The following is a 23,943-nucleotide window of genomic DNA, read 5'->3' as shown; positions in this document are numbered from 1 at the left end:
CTTATAGATTTTAAAAACAGCAAATGCAAAATGTTATGCCTTGTTTGATATGGGGACATAATCAAACAAGCATTAAGTAATGGCTGGAGCTTTGCACTCGTCAGCTTAATGAGACTGCAAAGGTTTACGACTTCAGTTTCCACATGAAGCCACAATCTACTACATCTTGACTGAGCACAGCTCTTCGCCATCGCTCTGTCACACGCTTGTTCAGCGTAGGAGTTCTCACTACGCCATCTAAAAATAGCCGGATGTTAAATTCTTTATGAACGAGCTGGGCCCTCAGCAGCAGCTTAAAGGGGGGAAAAAGTGAAGAGAGAAAACACCACATTTCCATTTTGCCCTCTCTTCTTTTGCTCATTTGCTTTTTCCGCTTCCTCGAATCTGCCATCCCACTTAAGGCGGTATAGACGCAGAGCGGTGCACAGCTACAAACCAACTGGAGGCTATGTTAAATGAAAAGCAACCACAGTTTTCTTTGGTATTTTTTTTTTTTTAATCAGGGAAATTCTTGTGCAACTACCAGTGAACTTATTTTGTATTCTAACTTAAATTATTCTGTATAATCACCTTCAAACATGGGGACTGTTTCATAGGCATTGCGTCAGTGTGCTGAATGTCACTTATAGCTTGTGAGGCATCTTGTATATGTGTGTGGCGGTTATTCGATACTGCACCAGCGTGTGTCTTAATAGCCGAGGTGACATCCCTGAATACAGCCAAACCCCCCCGGGATGAAAAAAAGAGCTGTGCGTCCTCATTTCCTGTGAATAGTCTGAGTCTCCAATTGGCTGCATTAGACCTCATATAAGATTTGGGTGAACATAGGAATGTATTTTTGTTAAGAATGAGGATTGTAAATCTAGTCCACTATCTGCTGCTATATGAACATGTGTAAGGGGTGATTTAAGATAGACTAGTCAGCGAAAATGTGATGTGTTATATTGGGTGTGTGGTTATATTACCCAACAAGTTTGCACTTGTTTCTCATTGACTTATTTGTGATAAAAATATGTCTCACCTAGTGTTACGTGGTTTGACAACATTCAGCTTTAAAGACTCTTTCAATGTTGATAATGTCGTTCTTCCAATTTGCGACATTGTTGCATTTCTATATTTCATATCAGTCACCAGTGCGTTGTAACACTGTTTCCACACTGAGGAAGGACGTCTGCCATGCATGAAGACCTATATCATGCCTTCTATATTTTCTGTAATATATAAGATGTTACACTATCAGATATTTGTATTAAAAGGTTGAAATAATGTAGTAAATAGTCCAAGCAAGACTTAAGATTTAAACTGCTTCAAACAACAAGTTCCTTGTCATGGATTTATAAATACAGTCACCTGCTTCTCAGATTTACAGTTTGCTTCCGGATCCAGATTCTGGTCAAGGTGCTGCCAACAAGTGCAGGGTGCACATGGCAGGCTCCCAGATGTTCAGTCAAAGACGAGCTAATATTGTCTGTTTCAGTCAAAGGCTCATTCAAGGGGCTGTGAATCATCCAGAGCTTCTCTAGTGGAGTCCCAAAAGAAATATGTACAGCTGGTCACTTTTAAATAAATTTTTGAAATACTGCTATATTCCTTTTTTCTATAATCCTGTTCTTGGGGTAAAAAAAAGGTACTGAAATGGATAAATCCATCAATCTTATCTTAATCTGAATTCATCAAAAAGCAATCAACCACCGACAGTGTCCTTATCCTCTCATCTATTCCTACAGCAATCTTGAAATTGAAGCAAAGTCACAGTCTTAAGATTTTACAAAAATATTCCCTTTTTCAGTAGCCTAACCAGTTTGTTCCCTTACAAAGGCATATCGTGCTAACAATCAAAGATGGCTCTCCTGGGGTGTATATGAGGTGTTGTGCTCAACAAGTTGGAGAGATTCTGCATTAACTTATATCAAACCAGATGTTCCCGAGCATGGCACGGATGAGAATTCACAGTGGTGGGTCAGTGGGAGAGAAGAAACAGCAAAGCACTGTAAAACAATGAGATGACAGAATAGATGAATCTTACTTCATAGGGAGGTAAATTATGGATATGTTCCCCCCCATATATTTACACTTGAAAAAAGCTCTGTACTCGTGCCATTAACAGTGACAGTGTTTCATCATTTTTATTGCAATAAGATAAAGTATGAGCTGGTGCCAAATCTTTATGCTGGTGATTTCGTTGTGGACAGCTGGTGGAGCCTAATGGAAAAGAGGCCGCTCTGCAGGGGTTTTAAAGCTATTCAGCAGAATATACAACCTAAACCTCCTGTCCAGTGTGTGTATATACGCTTGAGTTTGTGTGTGTGCGTGTGTGTGTGTGAGTGTGTGAGCTTCTATCTTCACTCTCCCACAGAGCCCCACATGCGGCCAGTCCTCACTCAACACCACCTCTGCTGGTCTGTGTCCAGTCAATGCCAATGGAAAGTAGGCCAAGAACTGAAAAGTATAAACACTGAAATATAGTAATATAGTGTATACAGGGAAATAAGAGGAAGCAAGAACAGTATTAAGTTTGTGCATGTGTAACCTTTATCATTGTCTTTGTGGTGGGGTCACTACCCAAACACAACCCCAAATGACCATGTCCCCTGCCATATGTGGCCTCTCTTATCTGCCATCCTTTCATCCCCCTCTCTCTCCGATTTACTGTCATCCCTCATTATTCCTCTTTCTTTTCTCCATCAACCCCCCTCTGACGGTAACATCTGTCATTCTCCTTGCCTCTTCCCCCTATCATCTTCATTCCCCATTTTCTAATTCTTCTCTCCCTTCCCTAAGCGCACTCATGGTTTTCCTGGTCAATAAATTGTTCTTCCTTTCTGTCGTCTTCATTAATGGAAAGAAAGAGATTTAAAAAAAAATGTAATTCTTTAAATAAACACAAATATAATGTAATGGAATTAGGTGCAAGAACGATTTCTTAGCTGGCAATGGCCTGGCCTAGTGACTCAGCACAGCTTCCTTCTTGTCATCACAGTCGGTGCCAGGTTAAGTGCAATCTTGCAATACAAGAGAACAAATCCAAAACCTGTGCTCAACAACCCTATCACTAAAGTAGCACTAGAGCTATAAATCCTACACTTAAATACTGGGAGAATGAATGAGGTCAAGAAACTGCTCCAGCATATAACCTCCCCATACAATGACTATGTTTACATGGACTGCAATATTGTGATATTTACCCAATTAAGGCATGGTTTGAATAAGACACTGCCATGTAAACAGTATTTTCTGATTTCCTTCATCTAAGCCATTAAGACATGTGAAGTATCTTGTGCCCTATTTGGATAAATGCGGTGAAACAAGATGGAAAATACAAAAGGAGTTGTAGCTTTTGCAATATTAGAAGGAAAACATGATATCATATGGTAAAACATCCGACGTCATGGCATAGTAGACGTAATTGCACGAGTCATACTTGGGCTATCAATTAAGATACATTCTGTAAAGAAGACTGCATCAAAAGGTTCTGGTAAAGAATGTTTTTAGTCAACACGCATGATTTGCTGAACACATGTGCACTCACAGACACACACAGACTTATTTTCCCCTGCTCATCACTGGGTAACAGATGTACGTATGATTACGTTATCAGCCGCAGGAAAAGGGACCATCACTGCAGGAGTGAGAATTCGCAGACTTCTATAGGCTAACGCTTATTAAAACCATCCTCGTGTGTGTCACACTGGGAGATGCAGGAGGAAGTGGGTAGACATTTGTCACTGCTAACTGCTTATAATGACAGACGATAATCTCTGTGAACGCACACATTCAGATTAGTCCCTGTTTACGTGCAGTCGCCACAAACACTGCATTGTGTGCGCACAGCCACACAGTCGCATGCTCACAGGTTCCAAGATTCGGACACACCCACAGTCAGATGTGAGCACATGCACACATGCAGTGTTGTCAGACTCACACGTACTCAAGAGCCCTGAAGCAGAGAGAGGAGCCTGCTGGCTGCTCTGTGTTTGAAGGGTGTGCAGAGCAGCCGAGCACAGAAAGAGAGACAGGGAAATGAGAAGGAGGCAAGGGAGGGAGGCAGGGATAAAAGGAGATACTGCTGCCACTTCTCATTCAGCCCACTACCTCATCGCCTCATCCCCAGCGCCGGGAAGTAGGTCAGTGGAGGAGGAGGAGGAGGTGGGGGCGGCAGTGAGGAGGGAAAGGCTGCTGCTGCTGATGTGTGTATGCAAGTGTGTACAGGCAAAAGACAGCAGAATAGAATAAAGGAATAGCACAGCAATGTGCAGATCAGTCTCTCAAACATCTGTGCCTGTGTAATTTCAATACTCTCCCCAACATCTGCCACAAGAACGCAATGCTTTTAGAACCAAATACAGAATCGGATAGAAATTGAGCGCCTGTGTTTCCCCAATCCCTCCTGAATACACGCACTACACTTAAAACACAATACACACACACATGGGATAAAAATAAACCCTACATCATCCATCCACCATCTCTCCACTACTTTTTTATCCTGCACACTCTCCTCCTTGTTTCTCCTCAAACTACAGCTCGCTTGCTTTCTGCTCTAGCTCACCTTTCAATCCCTCCTCCCTGCCCTACCTCCACTATTCAAACTACTTTTCTCATCTTTTAATAATACATGGATGGATGAATGGATCCTGGCTCTTTTTGACCAAATGCTGCCAGCTGGATACAGACATGGAAAGAAAGGAAGTCAAGCAATAATAAAAAAAAGTAGAAAACAACAGACAAGAGGCACCGGATAAAAGATTAGATCCTTCAGGACAATTATTTTTTGTTTCAGGGTCCCACAAGTGGGAACCATTCCTCAATGGTGCTGGGTCATCGAGGGCGACACAGGCAGGCTAACATAACCACCTGGCAACAGAGATGGGGCAGCAGTGCTATACTGAATGCCAGAATGCAGATTTGGGGATTGACATTGTTTTGGCCAACTCTTGGTATGCGACTGGTGAGGGTGGGCTCACAACCGGTTGAGCCAATACCAGTGTTGAATGTCAAAACAAGCACCAGACAACAATAATCCTTAAGATATCAGTCTTTGTTGATATGGTTACACCTATGAATACATTGGAACAGCAGGTTCATTTTAATTATAGCGTTACCAGTGTCATTCAAAATGACACATACCAACTACTGGGGAATTAGAAAACACTGCCTAAGGAGCTTATCTGTTAGAAAGAAGAGCAAATTGCAATTCTGTTTATTGTGTGCATCCTCAAATAAACTATCCATTAAGGCAAGTAGTGAGTAGGATAAAAAATTGGGTGTGATCAAGAAAGTTGGAATAAATTGAAATGAAACACTCTTCTACTTCTAAATGCCTCATAAATTCTATTTAAGATTCAATGGATTTGCAGTATTTCCTCAAATTAACACAGGTAACACCAGGGGATGAAAAACACAGTATAATAGTAATATCCTGACTGTCTTTTGGACCAAAAACCTCCTTTACTGGCAAACATGAGCCCCTGTACAGGATTTCTGGGAACTAAAGACAAAAGTCCTCTGGAGATGCCAACATTCAGGATAAACTCGCTCCACAAAGATCTCAACTGTCTTGTTTTGGCACATCTCCCCATATTTGTAGGTAGCCATGGTTGTGTACTGGAATGTAAAGATCTCATGTGTCCTTTGACGGGGGAAGTGAACTACTCACACTCATTAATTTGACATAAAGTTGCTATTCAACCCAGCCATTGGACACACTGGAGACATGCCAGTCTTTGGATAGTGTTGCCCCAGACATGCCCTCTCCAACATGCCCTCCCTTTCTACTGACTGCCTGTCTGTCCAATGAATAATGGACCTTCTCTTCAATTCTTTTTCCTCCCTGCAAAACCACTGGCTGTGGGCCAAATCACCTGGGACCCTGAAAAAAAAAAACATTCTCTCATGGGCCCACCCACAATCATGCTTCTTCCTTGGGGAGGCCATGTACACATCATACATCTTACCCTGTTAGGGTCAGAGGCCACACTGGAATGCTAATCAGTTACTCTGACACACACAGTCGTACATACACACATGCAATTTTTTGTTCCACACTAGTTCAATGATTGTATTCATGCATTACTTCCTCAGTCACACAAGGCTAGCACCATGGGCGGTCATTTAACGAGATTGATGTAAATAAATTACAATATGTGATTGGTCTGAAACAACTGACATGACTAATTGACGAATTACATCCACAATCATATTGATATAAACACGATAAACGCACTGTGCAATAGAAACACACAGTGGAGTGCGCCACACACACTCACATGGAATCCTAACCGATGACATCATCTATTCCAGCACAGTTCTCCGTGGTTAGCAGTGCGTTACAACCTTAACTGACAAATGACCAGAGCTGATATCATTTCACGCTACATTTGCATGTGATGCATTCCTTCTAAAGAACACACACTCCGGTTGGGAGATTTCATGAGAAATTGTCTGTCTTCCCAACATGGCCTACTGGCTTTCCTGTGCAGACCTGGACAATGGGCCACAGGATTTGGCTTGGACAATTCTAGGGCCTGAGAGGGTCGGCCAATGCAGGCTAGGATAGTCCTTTCAGTCCCTGCAATGCTGTAGCTCTTCCCTCAGCACTGGACACCATGTGCATTTGATCTTCAAGGGGACAGTTATTTTTAGCTATGACAGCATGGTCACTCCAAAATATTCATGGCTTATTTGATTGTCACAGGAGCAGGAGTAGAATTATTTTAGAGACAAAGAAATAATTATTTTCATTCGATGCAATTTCTACAATATTAATGTCTACTCACAAGTTATGGGTGAGTAGCAAAGATAAAGAAGTCGTCTGTGCTCGTATGCCTACACGCATCTTCCAGGAAATGAGTGAAAAGAGCCCAGAACGAGAGGTCGGAAACCCACCCTTCCCTTTCTACCATTCAGCCAGTCCTCCCTCATTCCTTTGCTTGTGTTCTCCCTCAATCCCTTTCTTGCTGTCCTGAAATCAGATAGGGGAAGCTGTGAAGAGGAAACAGCCAAAAAGTATTCAACTGGTGCTCTAGGAGCATGCCTTCCGTTGGTGTAATCAGGAGCAAGACTGTCTGGTCATCAGCGCAAACAGCTCATTACGACCATAGTTACATTTTATTTTTAGGTGAACTCTAGAGGCTCTAATAATTTTGAAGGAAATAAAGTGCCATAGTATAGCAAGCATCAAAGTCCTCATTCAGAGGAGGTGGAAGGATGGTTCCATAAAGCACAAGACGATCACAAGAGAGACCACACTTTGTTTCCTGTCTGAAACCAACAGTTTCTTTGACCTCTCCATAACCTTAACTGTGTGTTTATTACTGTAACCATGCCAACCTGGTCCCCTAACCATTAGGAATAACTTATTTTTATGTCTGTGAAGATTCTCAGTCATCCTGCTCAAACTGAATCATGGGCAACTGGACTTGGTTGTAGAAACAAGACGTTTCACCTGTCATCCAATAGGCTTCTTCAGTTCCTTTTCAACCCAAACCATGACTGCTATATAAGCCTAACCATGTGTGAACCATTGTTATCATAAGAACAAGGGCTTTTTCCCCTTTTTCAAAAGACCATTGACACGTAATTAGTTCGAAGATATTTGAAAGCCACCTTTTTTGTAGCAAAACAATAAAACATTACAGAATTTCTTTACTGATAGGTCAAGAGGGCATGCAATTGGGCAAGCTGATAGTAAGCATCCTCTGCTGGATCAATATGCAAACCCTTCAGACAGTCGGATATGCTTCTGGACTGTATAATTGGAATTCAAACAAGTCATTGCACCAACATACACTTTAGAATGTTAAAATTTCGAACACCAGGTGACACCCCTAATGATGCCAAAGGTCTACTACCACATATAAACCTGTGGGTTCCCATAGGGTCACTATTTTAGCGAACGTTGCTATGGGACAGACAATCTATATGTCCATTCAGACTCTTGCTGAGTCGGTGAAACATACGATAGGAAACATGTAAGTGAAATGATACTTTTAAAACATGAGAATGACTTTTAAGTACATGTTTCAAAAATAACCTCACATTTCTTGTTGCTGTTTATAACAAGCTTTAAATAAACACCAGAACAATGTGAAAGATGTGTTGCTGAGTTGATTCCATTAGGCTGCCATATAATAGAGATCCAGCACTGTGCATATCATAGGAAAGAAATTAGTAAGTCAGACTACCTCAATTAAAATGACCACAGCAACAATTACTATTAATTACTTTAATAGTTCATTTTTAATACTCTTGCTTAAATATTTCCAGACTGTCTCCGAGGCAAATGCAATCACATTTGGACAAAGAAGGATTTTTCATTTTCTTTTGTTTACAAACAGATTAGTACGGGGTAATTACATGGAGTCGCCCTGGGTTTGCACCATGGTTACTGATCTTGCACAGGGAGAACACAGATATTCTCTTCAGAACAAAAACGGCTCAGGTTGTTAAATGCTCTTCATATCCGTCTAGCGTCTGTTGTTATTCCACCACTGGGGACTCACTTGCTATGCATCGGTAATTCTAGACAATCTCTTCAAACTGTCTAAGATGTCCACATTGTGTAAATTCTTACAAATCAACTTTTGTTTAAATAACACAGAGCAGCCAGATCTCTACCAGCTATAAATGTCAGTCTCTCAATATCACATTAAAACCTTTTAAACTGTCAACTCTCTCACAGCCAACATTTGAGAATTCTCAGAAATCTTATAGGCTTATAGCTTCATTCAAAGCAAACATATAAGCACTATTGGTTTTAATGGGACCATGAGGCATAGAAACCCACCTCACCCATAAAGGGGGAAATGCCTCAACTAAACCACTGGAAAAAGAGGAGGGGGGAGGGGTGTTTCCAATCCTCTGGGGATGTCATTAATAGCCATTTCATTTAGTTTGATTCATTACAATAAGCCACTTCCTGATGCGAGGAACATTCATAATGGCACAGTCCATATGAAGAACCCAGGGGTTGTTACAACTCTGCTTTTAGACTGAGTGTTTTTTGCCGTGATCAAACACATGCAGCAGTTCCACACTGCAGTGAAAGCCCCAAGTAGCCATCCATGCACAGCTGCAGTTTGAAGCAAACTATTATAAACATGTTAAACCCCTTCATACAAGCCACGGACCACAGACACGAGTTGCATGAACAATGGTTGAAATAAGAACCCGAGCAGAAGCAGACGACTTGGGTGGAGGGATTAGCAAAAGTTTGCCGGGAAACATTTAGGAGGCCTGGTGTGGTAAAAAGCTGTTTGTGAGACACTCTTCTGTGTTGTTTTTAAGAAGTGCATTTCATTTCTTTTTTTCAGCAGTACTCAGTATAGGTCATCCACATGTTGCTGTGTGGGACCTCAACAATAAAGATGTTAATGGTGGCTCAGGAAGGAGGTTGTATCAAGTAGAGAGACCATAACATCAGAAGCACAGACCCACTGCTGACCCACTTTTCCACTGGCCAAGAGGCGCATCTCCACGAGTCACATCTCGGCTCATCAAACAGACCGGATCACTGGGATAACTACGCTATTAATACTGGGAATAAGAAGAAAGTCGGCCATGCCACATTCCACAGGCCCCAAAATTCCCACATATTAACAGGGCCTCGGAACGAAATCCAATACTTGGCATCCCTTTCCCTCGGACCTAAAAACGCTACCCTGCCGTGTCAAATCTTGTTCTTATTTCATATGGGAGGGTCGTGCCAGAGTCGCAAGCTCTTAGTCTAACGAAAGACATGTTATTATATGTGTGGAAAAAAAACTTTTGGCACGAGTACAACCTCAGAGTTCAATACAATGACTCTCTAGAGGGAAGGGATGCTGGCCTTCCCAGAGACTCCACATTCTTTTAAACACCTTTGAAAGCTGTCCTATGGATGGGATAGACCGTCTCCATTAGTGCAGTACACTTACACTGATGCTGGATAATCTAGCTCTTCTGAGCGGTGAAAGTGGCAACTTTTGCACATTAAAAACAAAAACACTGACCCACGGCTGCGCTTCCATACGCACTTGTGCTAACAACAAAACTCACTGGTTAGCTCAGCAGTTCAGCGGGAGAGGTGTTTGTCAGCTCGCTATTGTTTGGCTTCTCATGCATTGCACCAAGGTTTGAATATGTCCATCAATGTCAGCAAGCCGACCGGGGCGCTCCATATTGTGCATTGTTAAGCTATTAATCTTGCCTGGGTGAGAGGTCAACAGCTGCAGCAGAGAGGACAGAGGGCTTCTGGGTAATGTCTGGAATGCTCTTCTGGGACAGTTATAGCAACTCAGATAGGGACAGCCCTGTGACGTGACCAACGTTTTTTCTAAATAGCCTCCAGTAATACAGCATTGAACTGAGGCACTGTTAAAAAAAAAAAGATATGCTTACACATCATAAGCCCAGAAAGTGTGTCACTGGCACAAATACAATGGTGCCATTTGACACAGGCTCAGTGTGTGGACTTCCAGTAAAGGGGAGGAACAGCAGCTTCTCTCCCACAGTCTCCCCGAGTTTTGTCCGTCAGACACTGTAACTACTCTACTGCAAAATACTACATGATGATAATCCCATCAAAAAATCCAGATAGTTGAATTTAAGCAGCTTTACAGACCTCATCTCCTTTTTCCCCTCTCTGTCCCTATTCTAATGAGGAGGCATTTGAGCTGCCAGTCAGCAGCAGGGCTGAAGCGATAAAAGGCCGACCGTCGCTCACCAACTCTGCCTCGCACTCCCTCTAATCCTGAGAGAGCAGTTCATGCATCCGTAATGGTCGATAAAATATGAAAAGCCCTGAGAGCGCTGACGGCAGCAGAGGGTGGGTGTGTGTGGCCTCACACACAGTTTGTGTGCGTGAGTCCACAACTTTTGTTGATGCCTTCCCAGCACACTGAATCTTTTAGCAATGTCACTCTGCTTGACCCCTAGTGCACGTGAATGTTTGAGGATTTCCAGCAGACCGGAGGGTAAGCCTTTAATGTGGCGGAAATGGATACTATCTTGTTCACATCACAAAAAGACATCAAAAGAAACTACACGGCACAATGACTGTAGGAACATTTTCACAAACGATGAGGCATCCGTTTGGAACGTTTTCCACCCATAAACCATCAGGCAAACCCTTAAGCAGGCACCCAAAACCAATTTCACAGGTGGAAATTTGGAGGGGTGGCGCTTGAACTTTCGCCACCATGGTTTCAACACATGCAAAAGGATTTACAGTTTGGATGACAGCCTCTCAACCAGGATATAGGCAATGCTTCCACACAGGAAAGGAGGGCTTCATGATTTCTTCAAATGAGGAAGCCAAGGAGATAAGAACAGGGTGTTTACGTTGGTCTGAGCTGCCGCTGAGTATTGGCTTCCCTTGAGGAAAATGTGGAAGGTCTATTTAAAAAAAAGTGCTGCCAACATCCCGAGCAAAAGCAGACTGTATTTAGGGGTAAGTTTAAGTCTGCTTCCCCCAGTTCCTTATAGGGTTGAGTTGTTGCTGGGAGGAAATGTACAGCATATATGGAATGTCTGACTGCCGGACCACTACTTAGACCAGTGGACCGACTGTGTGATTGATGAACATGTATGATTGGCCCATGACGATGAAACTAAATAGGCCTGACGCCTTCAATTCCTGACATGCCATGCATTTCCTTAAGGTTTAGTCCAAGACATCATCAAGTTTTTTTGGGTGTAAACCAAATGTGGATTTCACTCGCCTCTAACTCCCTCCTCCAGCACTGCCAAACCCTGATCCATCCTTGAACTCATGGATGGATCATGAAATCACAATCTCTTCCAAAGAAAATTAACCTCTGAACAGCCTCAGCTAAAACCATATCCAAGACTAGCACCAATATGCAAAAAAGCTCTGCTCATATAATGCACCAGCACACTCAGGGGTAAAGCAAGGCATGCTGTCAACACCGCCGGAGCAACAGCCCAAATATAAAGACTGCACACATTCTGTTTATGACCTATAAAGCCACCGTAGTAAAAAAAAAAAAAAGGACAATAAAATATAGCCGTTCACACCAATTACAACCGCAGAAAAATGTGGAAACTTTATCATTTTAGTGGGATTAGTTTCCCCTGTTGCCCACCAGCTCCTCTCTTGCAAAGCTTTCTACAGAGTCTACTGACTAATGTTTATTTTATTGGCTGCAGTAGTCTGTGTTTTCCTGGCAGAGCAGGAGGACGCGGCGCATGGGCAAACTGCGTTCACACATAAACATCTGTAGCCTGTCGTGTGGAGTGAGCTCCTGCAAGGTGAACAGTGCAATGCCGTATCAGTATCAAGAGCAAATATCTCTCTACTTACACACTTCAGACGGGCTGCCCTGAGAAATGGATTGTCCCCGAGAAACGTCACCAGCGATGGAAAAATAAGGATTCTCTCAGTAAAGCAGGTTTAGAAAAAGGTTTTAAAGCGTTCCTACATCCTCTGGATTTTAACCTCTCATTTGGCCATTTAAAAAACGCAAGTCTGATGTTTCCCGGCTAAAGCTGCTGCATTTTTTCTGCTTCCCCTCTCTGAGCTTCTGAGCCGTGCTCTGGATTTCAGCTGACTGTGCTGGGAGCTGAGCTGTTGACACTGTCACTGCTCTCTCTCTCTCCCGCTCTCTCTCTCTCTCTCTCACTCTCTCTCCCCCGCTCTCTCTTACCCCGTCCCTCTAGTGCTCACTCTCCCTCTCTCATGTTCTGTCTTCAGATCACTTGCCTGCCCACCCTCCCGTTCTGGATTCCAGCTCCATGTGGATGCCAACGAGAGAGCGATGGATTTTCTGTGGAAATACACGCATGTGTACAGTACATATGTGTGTCTGCCTGCTGCGTCAGGGCCATGGAAGAGGGCAAGATGAAAGGAAGTGACCCACAGCAGCCTGTGCCTCACACCCCTGTCTGCAATCCCTACTCCACCCAATGCATTCCCTCACTGGGCAGACTGTTCATGAGGTGGATATCAGACACAACGCCCAAAAAGGAAACCCCTTTTCCTGCCTTTTCATCGCCAACATGCATAAAAGCACACACGCCCATGCAAGCGCACACAAACCAAATATGGTTTTCTCCATTAGGAATTACCCTGTGACCCAAACAGGAAAAGGATTTCCCTGAAGTCCAATCAGTTTTCACTGAGAAGAGGTTGAGACGGGATGCTCAATTGTATAAAGTTCTGATGGCCTTGTCAACTTCACACCATGAGCTGTGTGTGTTTGTGTGTGTGTGTTGCGTGTGGGGGGTGGTCAGCTGAAAAGGCCACACCACAGGATCTGTGAAGTGGAATTCAAGTATGTTACCATGACATAATGAGGGGTCTTCAAGTGCAAACATTAGCATCAAAATGTCAAGAGTCCTGCTGCACTGACCTGGACGCAGATATGACCTCTGACCCCACACAGCTCCAAACAGATGAGAAAATCAACACAGTGAAATGAAAAACAAGACGTTGTGAAGAAAACGAAAGTGCAACATTTCCAAGCACTGCACTACCCCAAGGTTATTGAGGAATTTAAACACCTGCAGCTTTTTTAACTTACATCACTGTGTGTGGACAAATGTCTACACGTCAAACACAGAGACCTTAAGACATCACTGGCAAACTCTGGACCCAAAGCTGATGGATCAATGCAAATTCCATGACGTTTTACTTTTCCCTTTACTGACCAACACTTTGAAGACAAGGGTCAAATGTGAATTGATTTCAAAGAGGGATCTTATCTGTCTCTAGACACAGGTTGGCCGAGGTGACGGCTCATCTACTGGTGACCTCATGCTACACTATTGATTCCTGCTTTGCTTGTATAATGTGCATTTGCTGTAGATAAGGAGCTCCAGAACATATTTTAGCTAAGGAATTTAACCTGAAGGACAATATCAGGGTATCACAATAAAGTTATAGCAGAAGTTTCCTCTCTGTTGTCTGCAGGGTTTCCCCCATCATTATAAGACTTAGGCACAGTGCCTACACATTTCTGATTAGCACATAAAACAAATTAATGGACATTTACTATGCTAAGATAGGACCTTTAAATAAGACAATCAGAATGGGGGTGGTCATATATTTCCGGATTAAACAATAAGGTGTTTATTGATTATGACAAATATTGTTTTTGAAATTAAGTCCGTAAAGTGAAGCCAATAAAGAATTGGCTGAAACCTGTATTCTCTCAAGAAAGTGTGTTGTGTTTTTTTTTAAGTCTCAATATGTTTGCAAGTGTTTACTAGTCTGTCTCAAGAGAGCCTTTCAGAGTTAATCAGCCTTTACAGTGTTTGGTTAGTCCAGTTTAACCTGCAAGAGTTTCTGAAGCAACATGTGCTGCTTCCGAGGAAATAAATTCATGACGAGTGAAAACAAGTTTCTAGCTTCTCTCGATGATTCAGAAACTTCCCAGGAAATCTGTCAGACAGCCAAGAATGATGCTTGTCACAGATAATGAGCTCAAGAATACTGAAGTGTCAAGACTGTTGACTGTCAGAGAAAATAATTAGGAATGTGAATGACAGATTGATCGACTCAATACAGAGATTCAGCCACCGGGAGAGTGAGCTGTCGACAGACGTCCGACTCGAACAAAGATTTTGGAAAACAGCCAAATGCTGTTACACTGTCAGATGGTTGTGAGAGAATAAGAAATCAGTGTGATCACTCACAAAAAGCACTCAATTCATCAGTGAGTGTATTTGGTTCACTTTCCCTCGCACTAATGTCTGAGTATTTCTGTGACAAATAACACGAGTTGTGTTTTTATAAATATGTAATGATGGGTGGTTCAAAATGACGTCATAATGCATATTTAATGCATACTTTCCACAATGCATAATGGCCAAACTCTCCAACCAAACCACGGCCTCAGACTCACTTTTCCTCTGGCAGAGCTTGGGCAACATTCTCTGTTGTTGCACCAACACTTTTGTATTAATATAGCTGCTGTAAAACTGAAATCACACAGTACATTACACAGAAAGCAGACAAACCAACACACCTTATCTTCTGCATGCACCTGTTTACAAATATGGCCAGGAATAGACCACCTCACATTTTTTGATGGATACATTGGTGGCACCATCTATCATAAAAAATTGGTAGTGGGCAAAGGACATTTTATCACCAATTATATCACTCCCTTTTATCACCAATTATATCACTCACTTAAACTGTGCAACTTTCGTTGGCAAACGTTGAATTCACATTGAACCCATACATTTTATTATCTTCCATTAAGCGATAACTCTCATCTAAACACAGAAAAGAGTTGGGGAGCTGTAGTGTGAATATATGCACTGCAACTACAGGTGCTGTGTTAGCTTATAGTAACAAATAGCACAAGGCTATTTTTTTCCTTCTTCACCGACTCAAGTCAGTGGGTCATCAGTTGTATGCGAGTCAGGACCTCTTGTTGGCATTCCCCTTCCACCAGTCCCCTGCTCTGTCTCCTCATTTCTTTTTAAATAATTGGGTATAGGCAGCTTTGGAAGATGGTAGCAGCTAAACAGATTGTTTCACGAGCATCATGTGCACATGAAAAGTGCAGGTACGGAGAGACCGACTGAGCCATTTCAACCACCATTCATTCTCAGGCATTTCAACTCAGACACACAGAACTGCAGCTACTGATATGACAAAGAGTGGAGAAAGGTGGAGTCATAACCACGTTTGTCATCTTTCTCTAGGGACAGAAGACAGATGACACCAAGTCGCTGGCGGTAATGCCTGCAGGGTGCATTCCTGAGTGAGCCCTCGGGACACTTCCATTTAGCCCGAAACCACCTTATCTCCTTACAGCCTCTTTCTTTCTCTTTCTGTGCAGCATCACAGTAAAGTTTGCGTCACCTCTCTCTCCTTCTCCGGTGTAATGTCTTCATCCCTAAAACAAAAGGAAGGATTCTGAGGAATGGGCTGAGCTCATGCTCCAGTGAAGCAAAGTGCTATTCAGCTACCCCTGTATCTTCCATCACAGCCTGGTAATTACGACTAACTGACGCAAATTGAGTGGGCTAGGCGTGCTTGCGATAAACATTATGCCTCCTTTTAAAAAAAGGGGGGAAAAAGGATTCAGAGGGTATGTTTGTTTTCACTTGTCTTGGACAACATGCATTTTTACAGTGGGAGAAAGCAAGTAAGAGGTTAGACACTCATTTGCAACTCCACATTATCACTCAGTATGCCAAGGAGAGGACAACGGGTCACGGCCTTCACAGACTTGTTTCGGTGAACTCCAACTGCCCTCGGGTAATTCCTTTAAAATAGTGAGGCTGGTATTTACCCACAGTGAATCACACTGGATGGCAGATGCCATGTCTGATAAACCAGCTGCAGAGTACGTTAAGTGAGGTTGACACTCTAGGTAGGGTGCTTTCCCTTTCCTCACAGAGCCGTGCACGATAGACATGAGGCTTCTGACTATCTCCCAGGCACTTGTCAGTCAGCTGGGTGAAGCTCACTGAGCTGCTCTCCAAAACCCTCCTTTATCCACAGAGGAAGCAGATTAAAGAATCTGTTGAGAACTCCTGGCAGTGATCTTTCAAAAACAAAACAAAATTTCACCTCGACAGGAAAAAGTACAGGAACAACAATCGTGTGGATAACAAGGGCTAAGTTTAGTCAAGGGGGAGCAGCAGAAAGGAACTTGGCACTCGGTGCGGAGTTGGACAAAAGGTGAATGGAATACTGGACCAGAAGAAGTGGGACACCCAAGGTGGTCTCCTTCAGGTTCATAAAGAACACTTTCTCCTTTAGACCTCTCATATACAGTGGACGTGATAACAGACAGACAAACAGCTGGAGGAGAGGCCGTAAAGAAGGGTTTAAAACTCCAGATATTGGCATCTGAATCCGTCTTTCCAGTGTTGTGACTGAAGAGAAGTCCTCCTCGGAACTGGCAGCTGCCAGAGCTAACATGGCAAACAGTCATGTTTCACGACATGTTGTTCCATACTGTATTATTTAGGGGTTTCTTTTGACCAGGCAGCTCTCATTTAAGTTTGTTTTGTTTAAGCGAGGAATTCCTTGTGACAGCACTTTGCACACAAGCATTTCTTTCACGCCCGCACAGAGATAAATTGTCACTGAGAAAAACACCACCACCATACAAAGCCTGAACTCTTGACAGCATATTTTTTTATACATGCTCTAATTGTATGTTAGCTACATATCATGATAGTGGGGTGCAGAGGCGTGCAGCAGAAAAATAACCCAATGACAGTAAAGCCATGAACCATAAATCTAGTTCTTATCGGGACATTCCTTCCAGTCTCCTATTTACTCACTTGCCTTATAATTTCTACGTTCTACTTATAGAATCCACTATTACTTCAATAACTATTCCTCTTTCCTCTCTTCTATAACAAATATGCATCAACCCAACAGCATTTTCATAAACAAGTGCTTTAACAGGATTACCAGTCATTTGTGCTGAGTGGGAAGAGCTTTTGGGGTGTGTTGCAAAAGTACTGGGTATCTGAATGGTCCTTTTGTCCTCAAGGCAGACTGGGCAGGGTCAGAGGTCACCCAGCAGCCTGCTCCCACAGTACCTCTGCTGTCTGCCTGGATATGTGCCATCTAAATGCTGTCATGTTTGGACAATGGTCCAACTTTCTGCTGACTGACTCACGACAGCTTCATCATGTTGACCAATGATGTAATGGCCTTGATCTTTGGGCATTAACGCTGTCACTATTTGGACTTTCAATAATGTCAGAATAACTTAGCAAACGCTCAGCTTTGCCCTGAGAACAGACACCTTCGGATTTTAGAAATAGGAAATGCAAAGTAAAGAAAAGAGCCTAGATTAAAACCATGCTTGCAGTACAATACGTCACTTCTCAGCTCTGTTTTTAGGCTACAGTGAGTCCAGGTGTATAAACTGTAAAAGGGAGAACAGAGACTGACAGAGAATACTCCTGGGAAAAAAAAGAAAACTGAAAAAGAAGGGCATTGCTCTTTTCCCAAACGCTCCCATTCAAAAGCGAGGTCTATATATTCCAGTTGTTATTACACTGACGACATGGGGACTGCTCTCCACAGAGTGCAACTTCAGCTATACAGCTGACAGTACAATTTATCACCACTTCTATCCTGCCATTCAAAAGAAACTGCTCAAAAGCACCTGGACTGACTTTTCACAGTGAGATCTGTCTTTGGCAAACACAGACTCAACCCCAGACCGAGTTCTCCAGCTGAGCTTTTTCCAGGTGTAAGAATGTACCTTCTTAAAATCCATTCATAACAATGTAAATCAAACTTTTACGTCCCTCAGAAGCATTGCACATGCCCATGCATGGTGGAGTGTGTCAGGGAAGTGTGATTGAAAGGTTAAGTCCCATTCTAAACAGTGCAGTTGCAGGGGGTACACTCTACTTGTATCATGACACCACACACACACGGTCATGGCGGTCTTGGTGTCTCTATGAAAACATCTGGGAGTCATCTGTTGTGCTAAAGGAGGCCCCGCTTTGAACAGGTGCGTGTCTGCATCCATGGCCCTATGGCCCTTTGTCTTGACCCTTGACCTCTTGCTATGGTTGGGGAACTCTTTGAACCCAGTGGCTCCATTGGACACAGACGGTTCTGTCTGAACAGCCAAGGTCATGTAACCTTAGACTGATGGTGGCGGTCATCTGGGGGTGTATTCGCTGCTCACCACTGCTCCCTAATTACAGCTTCAAACATGCGCTCTGATTTTTGATCAGGTAATGATAGGCCGTGGCCATGGAGCTACAAGGATTAGCTGATGTCATGATGTGCAGAAATAAACAAAACAGAGTTGTAATTATGTATTTATAAAGGCTGTGCCAGCAAAAGGCAAGCTAACCTTTGAAACCAGTGTAACAAAAAAAAACCTATTCTGTCCTCTTTCAAAAGATTTTTATCACAAACCAGAGGAAGTGGATTCTCTAAAAATAGACCACCAATTTTGCTCACAGATGCTGTGCTCCAGCTCGACCATAATGGGTGCAACCGCCCGAGCTAAAGCCACACTTTACTCTGAGCTCCGCTGCTGAAAACATATATCAAACTTAATCCCTCTATTTCTCTTTCTTGGTACATGCAATGCTTGGAATGATGACCTCGCTGGGTGTTGCACTGAAATGCACTGAATCTGTCTTATGAGCTCTCCAGAGATGACAGAATAATAACAAACACTTCCTGTTTATCTCAACAGTGGGTCAGAACAGTCTGTCCAGAGCCGCTGCTCATTCCAAAACAAAATCCAGTGGTTAGCAAGTCCTTAACGTTGTAAGCAGCATGCACCAATTCTGACAGCAACAGGAACATACTGCTAATTTAAGCAACACCAAGGTAACAGTCGACCTTTGACCCGACAGCATCGCTAAGCACACATGCCTCGTGTCCCGTCCAACCACACAGCAAGTTTGTTTGTGTGTCCAGCTGCCTCTTATTTGGTGGGAAGATACAGACATGCTGTTACACTGATTTACCATCACCCTAAGTTAAGTAGCTCCACATCCTGTTCCCCAGCTGAGAGGGGGGCTCCCTAAAAAGTTATACTACAGTAGACAGTTCCATGGACTATGCTGCTGTCTGCTGGGTCAACATGCCCCCTCGGTAGCTTGAGAGGAACTGAAGGGTCCTTGAGATGCTGATAAGCAACACTCCGCTCTGTCTGCAGGAAGCTGCAAGAACATATGTAGACACACTTAGTGAGGGGAGATTACACCCAATAATTGATAAGAACCCGATCTTAATTTTTCCATTCATTCTTTCCCATCTATCTCAGAGTGCACAAAGACGTATCACAGCTGCAGAACAACCTGTCCTTCACATCTGCTCCTGTTCTGCACTGTTTAACTCTCTAAACCGTATGTAGATAAAACATTAGAAGAACAACTAGTACTATTAGATACTGGATACTACTATTAGATGGACGACATGACTGCTCCCAAAAAGTGAATCCAAAGCGTATAGGTTATAAACCCTACCTCCTCCATGTTAGTGGATGAGATATGGCCCAAACTAAAAAGTCAAAGAAAACACAAAATATTTTTTTCTCAAATATGGTTTCTGTCAATTTAGGTAGTTCTAATCACACTGATGTTTGTTAAACTGCTAATACTTCCATTAAGTTTGTTTTAATTATTTGTTAGATACTATAATAACGAGGTGAAACGTCAAGATTGACAGTTGATACTCTCTCACGAGAGTTTGAGTTAAACTTATTTGAAATGGTGCAATTATCGCCAAAAGATCCATTGCAGTTTAGTTGTGCACAGTTTTTCTGTTAAATACACCTTTACTTTTACCTCCAAATATTTTGGCAAGGATATTGTCATTATGACTGATAGTTAATAGGCAAACTATGAAAATTAACATGAGTTGTTCAAATTTTGTATTAACATTTCATTTGCTTCAACGTGCTGTGAGGTTTGTGTTTATGTGCCAGTGAGTGAGTGAGTGAATGATGTGACTGTGGGAGCACACATGTATCATCATCACCCGTGTGTGCTCTGAGTGACAGTGTGAATACATATAGCTCCATGCTGTGTGGAGGCGTGCCGGGCCGGCAGAGGTGGAGGGGAGCACTGCTGAGGGCGGCCATTGTGCGCTGATTACCCACAAGAGGGGTAAATGATGGTGTTGATTAAATCCAGCTGAGCCCAGGGCAGGCTCCTGGAGCGGCAGGCACACGTGCCGCTGAAATGCATCTGGCCTCTCGATGACACACACACTGACAGGCCGCTCCTGCATACTTCATTCTCTCAGCATTTTCTGCTGCAAAAAACCCACCTATAAAGCTTGTGGAACCAAGCTCACAAACACGTCTCTCCTCAGTGAGGTAATGCTAATGCTCATTAACTAAAATCTTACCTCTCTAACACATACTCGCTACACTACATACTTTCCACTGACTAATATTATTCCTGTAAACCAGTGGCCGATCCTTTGTCTCTTGAAAAAGCTAAGCTGCTTTCAGACAGACCAGTAGCTCAGCGTGTGTTTAAAATCCTTTCAGTGAGAGATGCAAGACCTTACCCAGTGTTTTGGCCTCTGATAATCCTTTCATCAAATTAATCTGTGACTGGACTTTATGGATCATGTTTCAACACTTTCATGTGTGCCGTACCAGTACATTGCACAAGGCATCCACCTTTGCTGTTTTACTGTTCTTCTGTGGTTGTACGGCAACAAAAGCAGTCTGGTTGAGGTTAGGTAAGGATTGTGAATAAACATGAGTATGAAGACATTAAGAACTTTTTCTGTATCAAACCAGACCACAGCCTTTCCCAAACATTAACCACGTGCTTTTAGAGCCTAGACATGAACATTAAAAGCTTAAATACTGCCGTAGCAACTACATGTGGATAATGTATTGGAAGATCGGATATTTTGGCAGAAAGTAAGTACTCTGTGAACGTTTCACTGATGCATTTGGCATCAACATATTTGTGACTTGCCAAATGCATAAATATGTGCTGTTGCGAATTAGGCCGGGACGGCTCCTAACACTTTTTTGACTTCAGACGTGGTCAGACCACACTTTACGCAACATACCCCAGTCTAAAAGGCCCTTAAGGAGTAACAACACGTCTTCAGTTTTAGCTCTGCGTTAATGTGGTCCTCACAACTAGAACACAAACACACACATATTTGTATTGGATCAGGAGTACTCATAGTACAACCTCTGCTGACCTCAGTGAGCACTGTATCCTCAAGGACGTTTTAACTGCATTCATGTGTAGCATCCAGCATCGTCCAAGCCAATCCTACAGACATCATGTAGTCACTATATACTGTATTCATTTAAATGCAGTGCAGATGTTTCCTTACCCATGCTTCAAAAATGCGGAGCGGTGCAGAAATACGAGTGCAGGTTAAGGGCGAAGAAATGCTGTCACACTATGAGCAGCTGTCCCATTTGTAAATCCTAAACAGGATGAAAACCTGCCCGAAAAAAAAAAAAAGAAATAAAGCCTTCACCTCCGTAGTACAAATCTGGCTTAATCACATCTGCTCTGGCGACGCGCAATAAACACACATTGTTTCGATTACATGCTATTTAAGTTAAATGGTCAGGTTGGGCCTCTAAATTGTTGTCCCATTGCACGCTGCAACAAAAATGTGGGTCAGCAAATTTTTTTCCCCTCCTGTTGCTTTTCCTCTCCCTGCATCTTAATTTCCTTCGTAGAACAATGAGTCTGACATTTTTTTTTTTACCTCCCGAGACCGAAAGAGCTGTAGTGAGAGCTGGCATTATTATGACCACAATGGTCACTGTGGTGCACGCAGTCAGTTAACGCACCCGCCCTCCAAGATGTATGGTGTGATATGAAGTGTAGAACTCACTGACCTTGCTTCATAACCCCCATGTCTTCCTTTTATACACCGCTCAAAGCAGCCATTTCAATAACCATGAGCATTGATTGGAAGGAAGGAGGGAGCGGATCGATGAAGAACAGGAACAAGGACTCAAAAGCAACTCGATGGTCTTCTGCCATCAGCAGCCTCTGCTTTTGAGTGGAACTGTTCCTTCAGGGGAGACAAACCGGCTTACTCGGCCTTGGCCTAGTGTTCTACTTTCATCTGAGGCAACTGTGATGAAAAGGAAAGCAAAGCCGAGCTGGAGAGGTGTCTGCAACTGTTCATCCAAACTCCAACACCGCAGCTAAAAATACACTACAGTAGAAGCTCTGACAGTTGATACGGCATTACTTTTGAAGATTTTAAGTAGAAGTGAAATCTAATGAGAAAAAGGAGGCGAAGATAAGTCTGGGAAATGTACTGCACATTGCTGACCAGTGGCCAAAAGCACGAGACAGATTTATGACCGGCATCTGTTTTAATACTTTGTCAACTGGGCTCTAAGTGAGTTTGCGACGTACGTGTGAGTTCAAATCTATGCAAGACACAAATGAATCACAGCAGGGGTTTCTTTGCTTCCTCCGTTCTTTCATAGGCCGGGCCTCTGCTCAGAACAGCGATTTTCCTCTTCCTCAGGATCCTGGATGGAATGTCAGGAAGGCAAGGTAATGACGGATAGGGTGTGTGTGTGTGTGTGTGTGTGTTGTGTGTGTGTGTGTGTGTGTGTGTCCCTTTTCATTCATGTGTTCTAAACGTGAGTGTATGCATTCATACTGGGGTTCAAACGTCTGACACCAGTGGGAAACCAGTGTCAGACTTGAGGAAGTGGAGGATGTGTGTTCATGTAACAGTGAGTTATTGTCTTAGAACAATGTAAGACGTCAGATTTCTGCAGATGATTCAGCCAATGTTGAGAAAATTCATTGAAATTCATTGGATCTCAGTGTACTGCTCCATATTTCTACTTCTTTCCTCTTTTCATTTTTCGAACCAACACTTGTGTGGGTTGCTCACAGACCTCAACGCTTTTGTTTATCTCTGGCTGAAAAGGTGGAAAAATGGACCGGATAGAAAAATACAGCTCCCTCTTGCTTATGTGGCTCCTGCGCCCTACTGAGGAACTGCGGGAGCGCCATCCAAAGGGTGAGAGATAAAGAATGCACAAGATTTCCTGCCTCGCGGCACAGCTCTCCCCGAGCATCGCCCGGTTTATGTACTGCGGCCTGTCGCCAAGGTAACCTGGCAGCGAATCGGGGCGCAGTGCAAGAGTGGTGGCGATCCAAGAGAGTGAGAGAGAGAGAGAAGAAGCTGAGGCAGTTTTAGAAACAGACCTGGTGTAATTTTTGAAAAAGCGATTTTTTTTTTTTTTTAAAAAAGGAAAATGATTCATACAAGACACTTTGAAATATATTAACCTCATGTTTTCATCTTTGTATTTGGAGCTGCATCATTCTTTCCCTGTGTTTGCTCTCAATCATGGGGATACTGTGCTGCTTAAGTCCAAGCTTTGTCTTTTAATTGACTTAACAGGAGCACGCATAAGCATACCCGCTTGAGTCTTATGGAAAATCTCATTTAATTCTCATTGACTAATTGGATTTGAGTCATTATTCCCCCAATATTTCACCAAGGCCTTTACGTTG

General features: G+C 43.0%; 1 protein-coding gene across 5 annotated transcripts in view; it reads right to left on the bottom strand.

Moving 5' to 3' along the window:
* daam2 (dishevelled associated activator of morphogenesis 2) overlaps nucleotides 1–23,943 on the bottom strand; it is a 103,021-nt gene that overhangs the window by 66,852 nt on the left and 12,226 nt on the right. For 3 of the 5 annotated variants that reach the window (XM_035167488.2, XM_035167490.2, XM_035167489.2), the window contains exon 1: nucleotides 6,777–12,233. The exons of 1 other annotated variant lie outside the window; for it this stretch is intronic. In XM_035167488.2, coding sequence (XP_035023379.1) covers nucleotides 6,777–6,835 — 59 coding nt within the window. In that variant the 5' untranslated portion in view covers nucleotides 6,836–12,233. Of the gene's footprint in view, nucleotides 1–6,776; nucleotides 12,234–12,301; nucleotides 13,001–23,943 lie in introns of those variants that run through there. One more of the 5 variants, XM_035167491.2, reaches the window with a different exon arrangement.

This window comes from Hippoglossus stenolepis, chromosome 10, assembly GCF_022539355.2.
Source record: "Hippoglossus stenolepis isolate QCI-W04-F060 chromosome 10, HSTE1.2, whole genome shotgun sequence".
NCBI lineage: Eukaryota > Metazoa > Chordata > Actinopteri > Pleuronectiformes > Pleuronectidae > Hippoglossus > Hippoglossus stenolepis.
The sequence above is the reverse complement of the archived record's forward strand: the minus strand, read 5'-3'. Positions and strand labels throughout refer to the sequence as shown.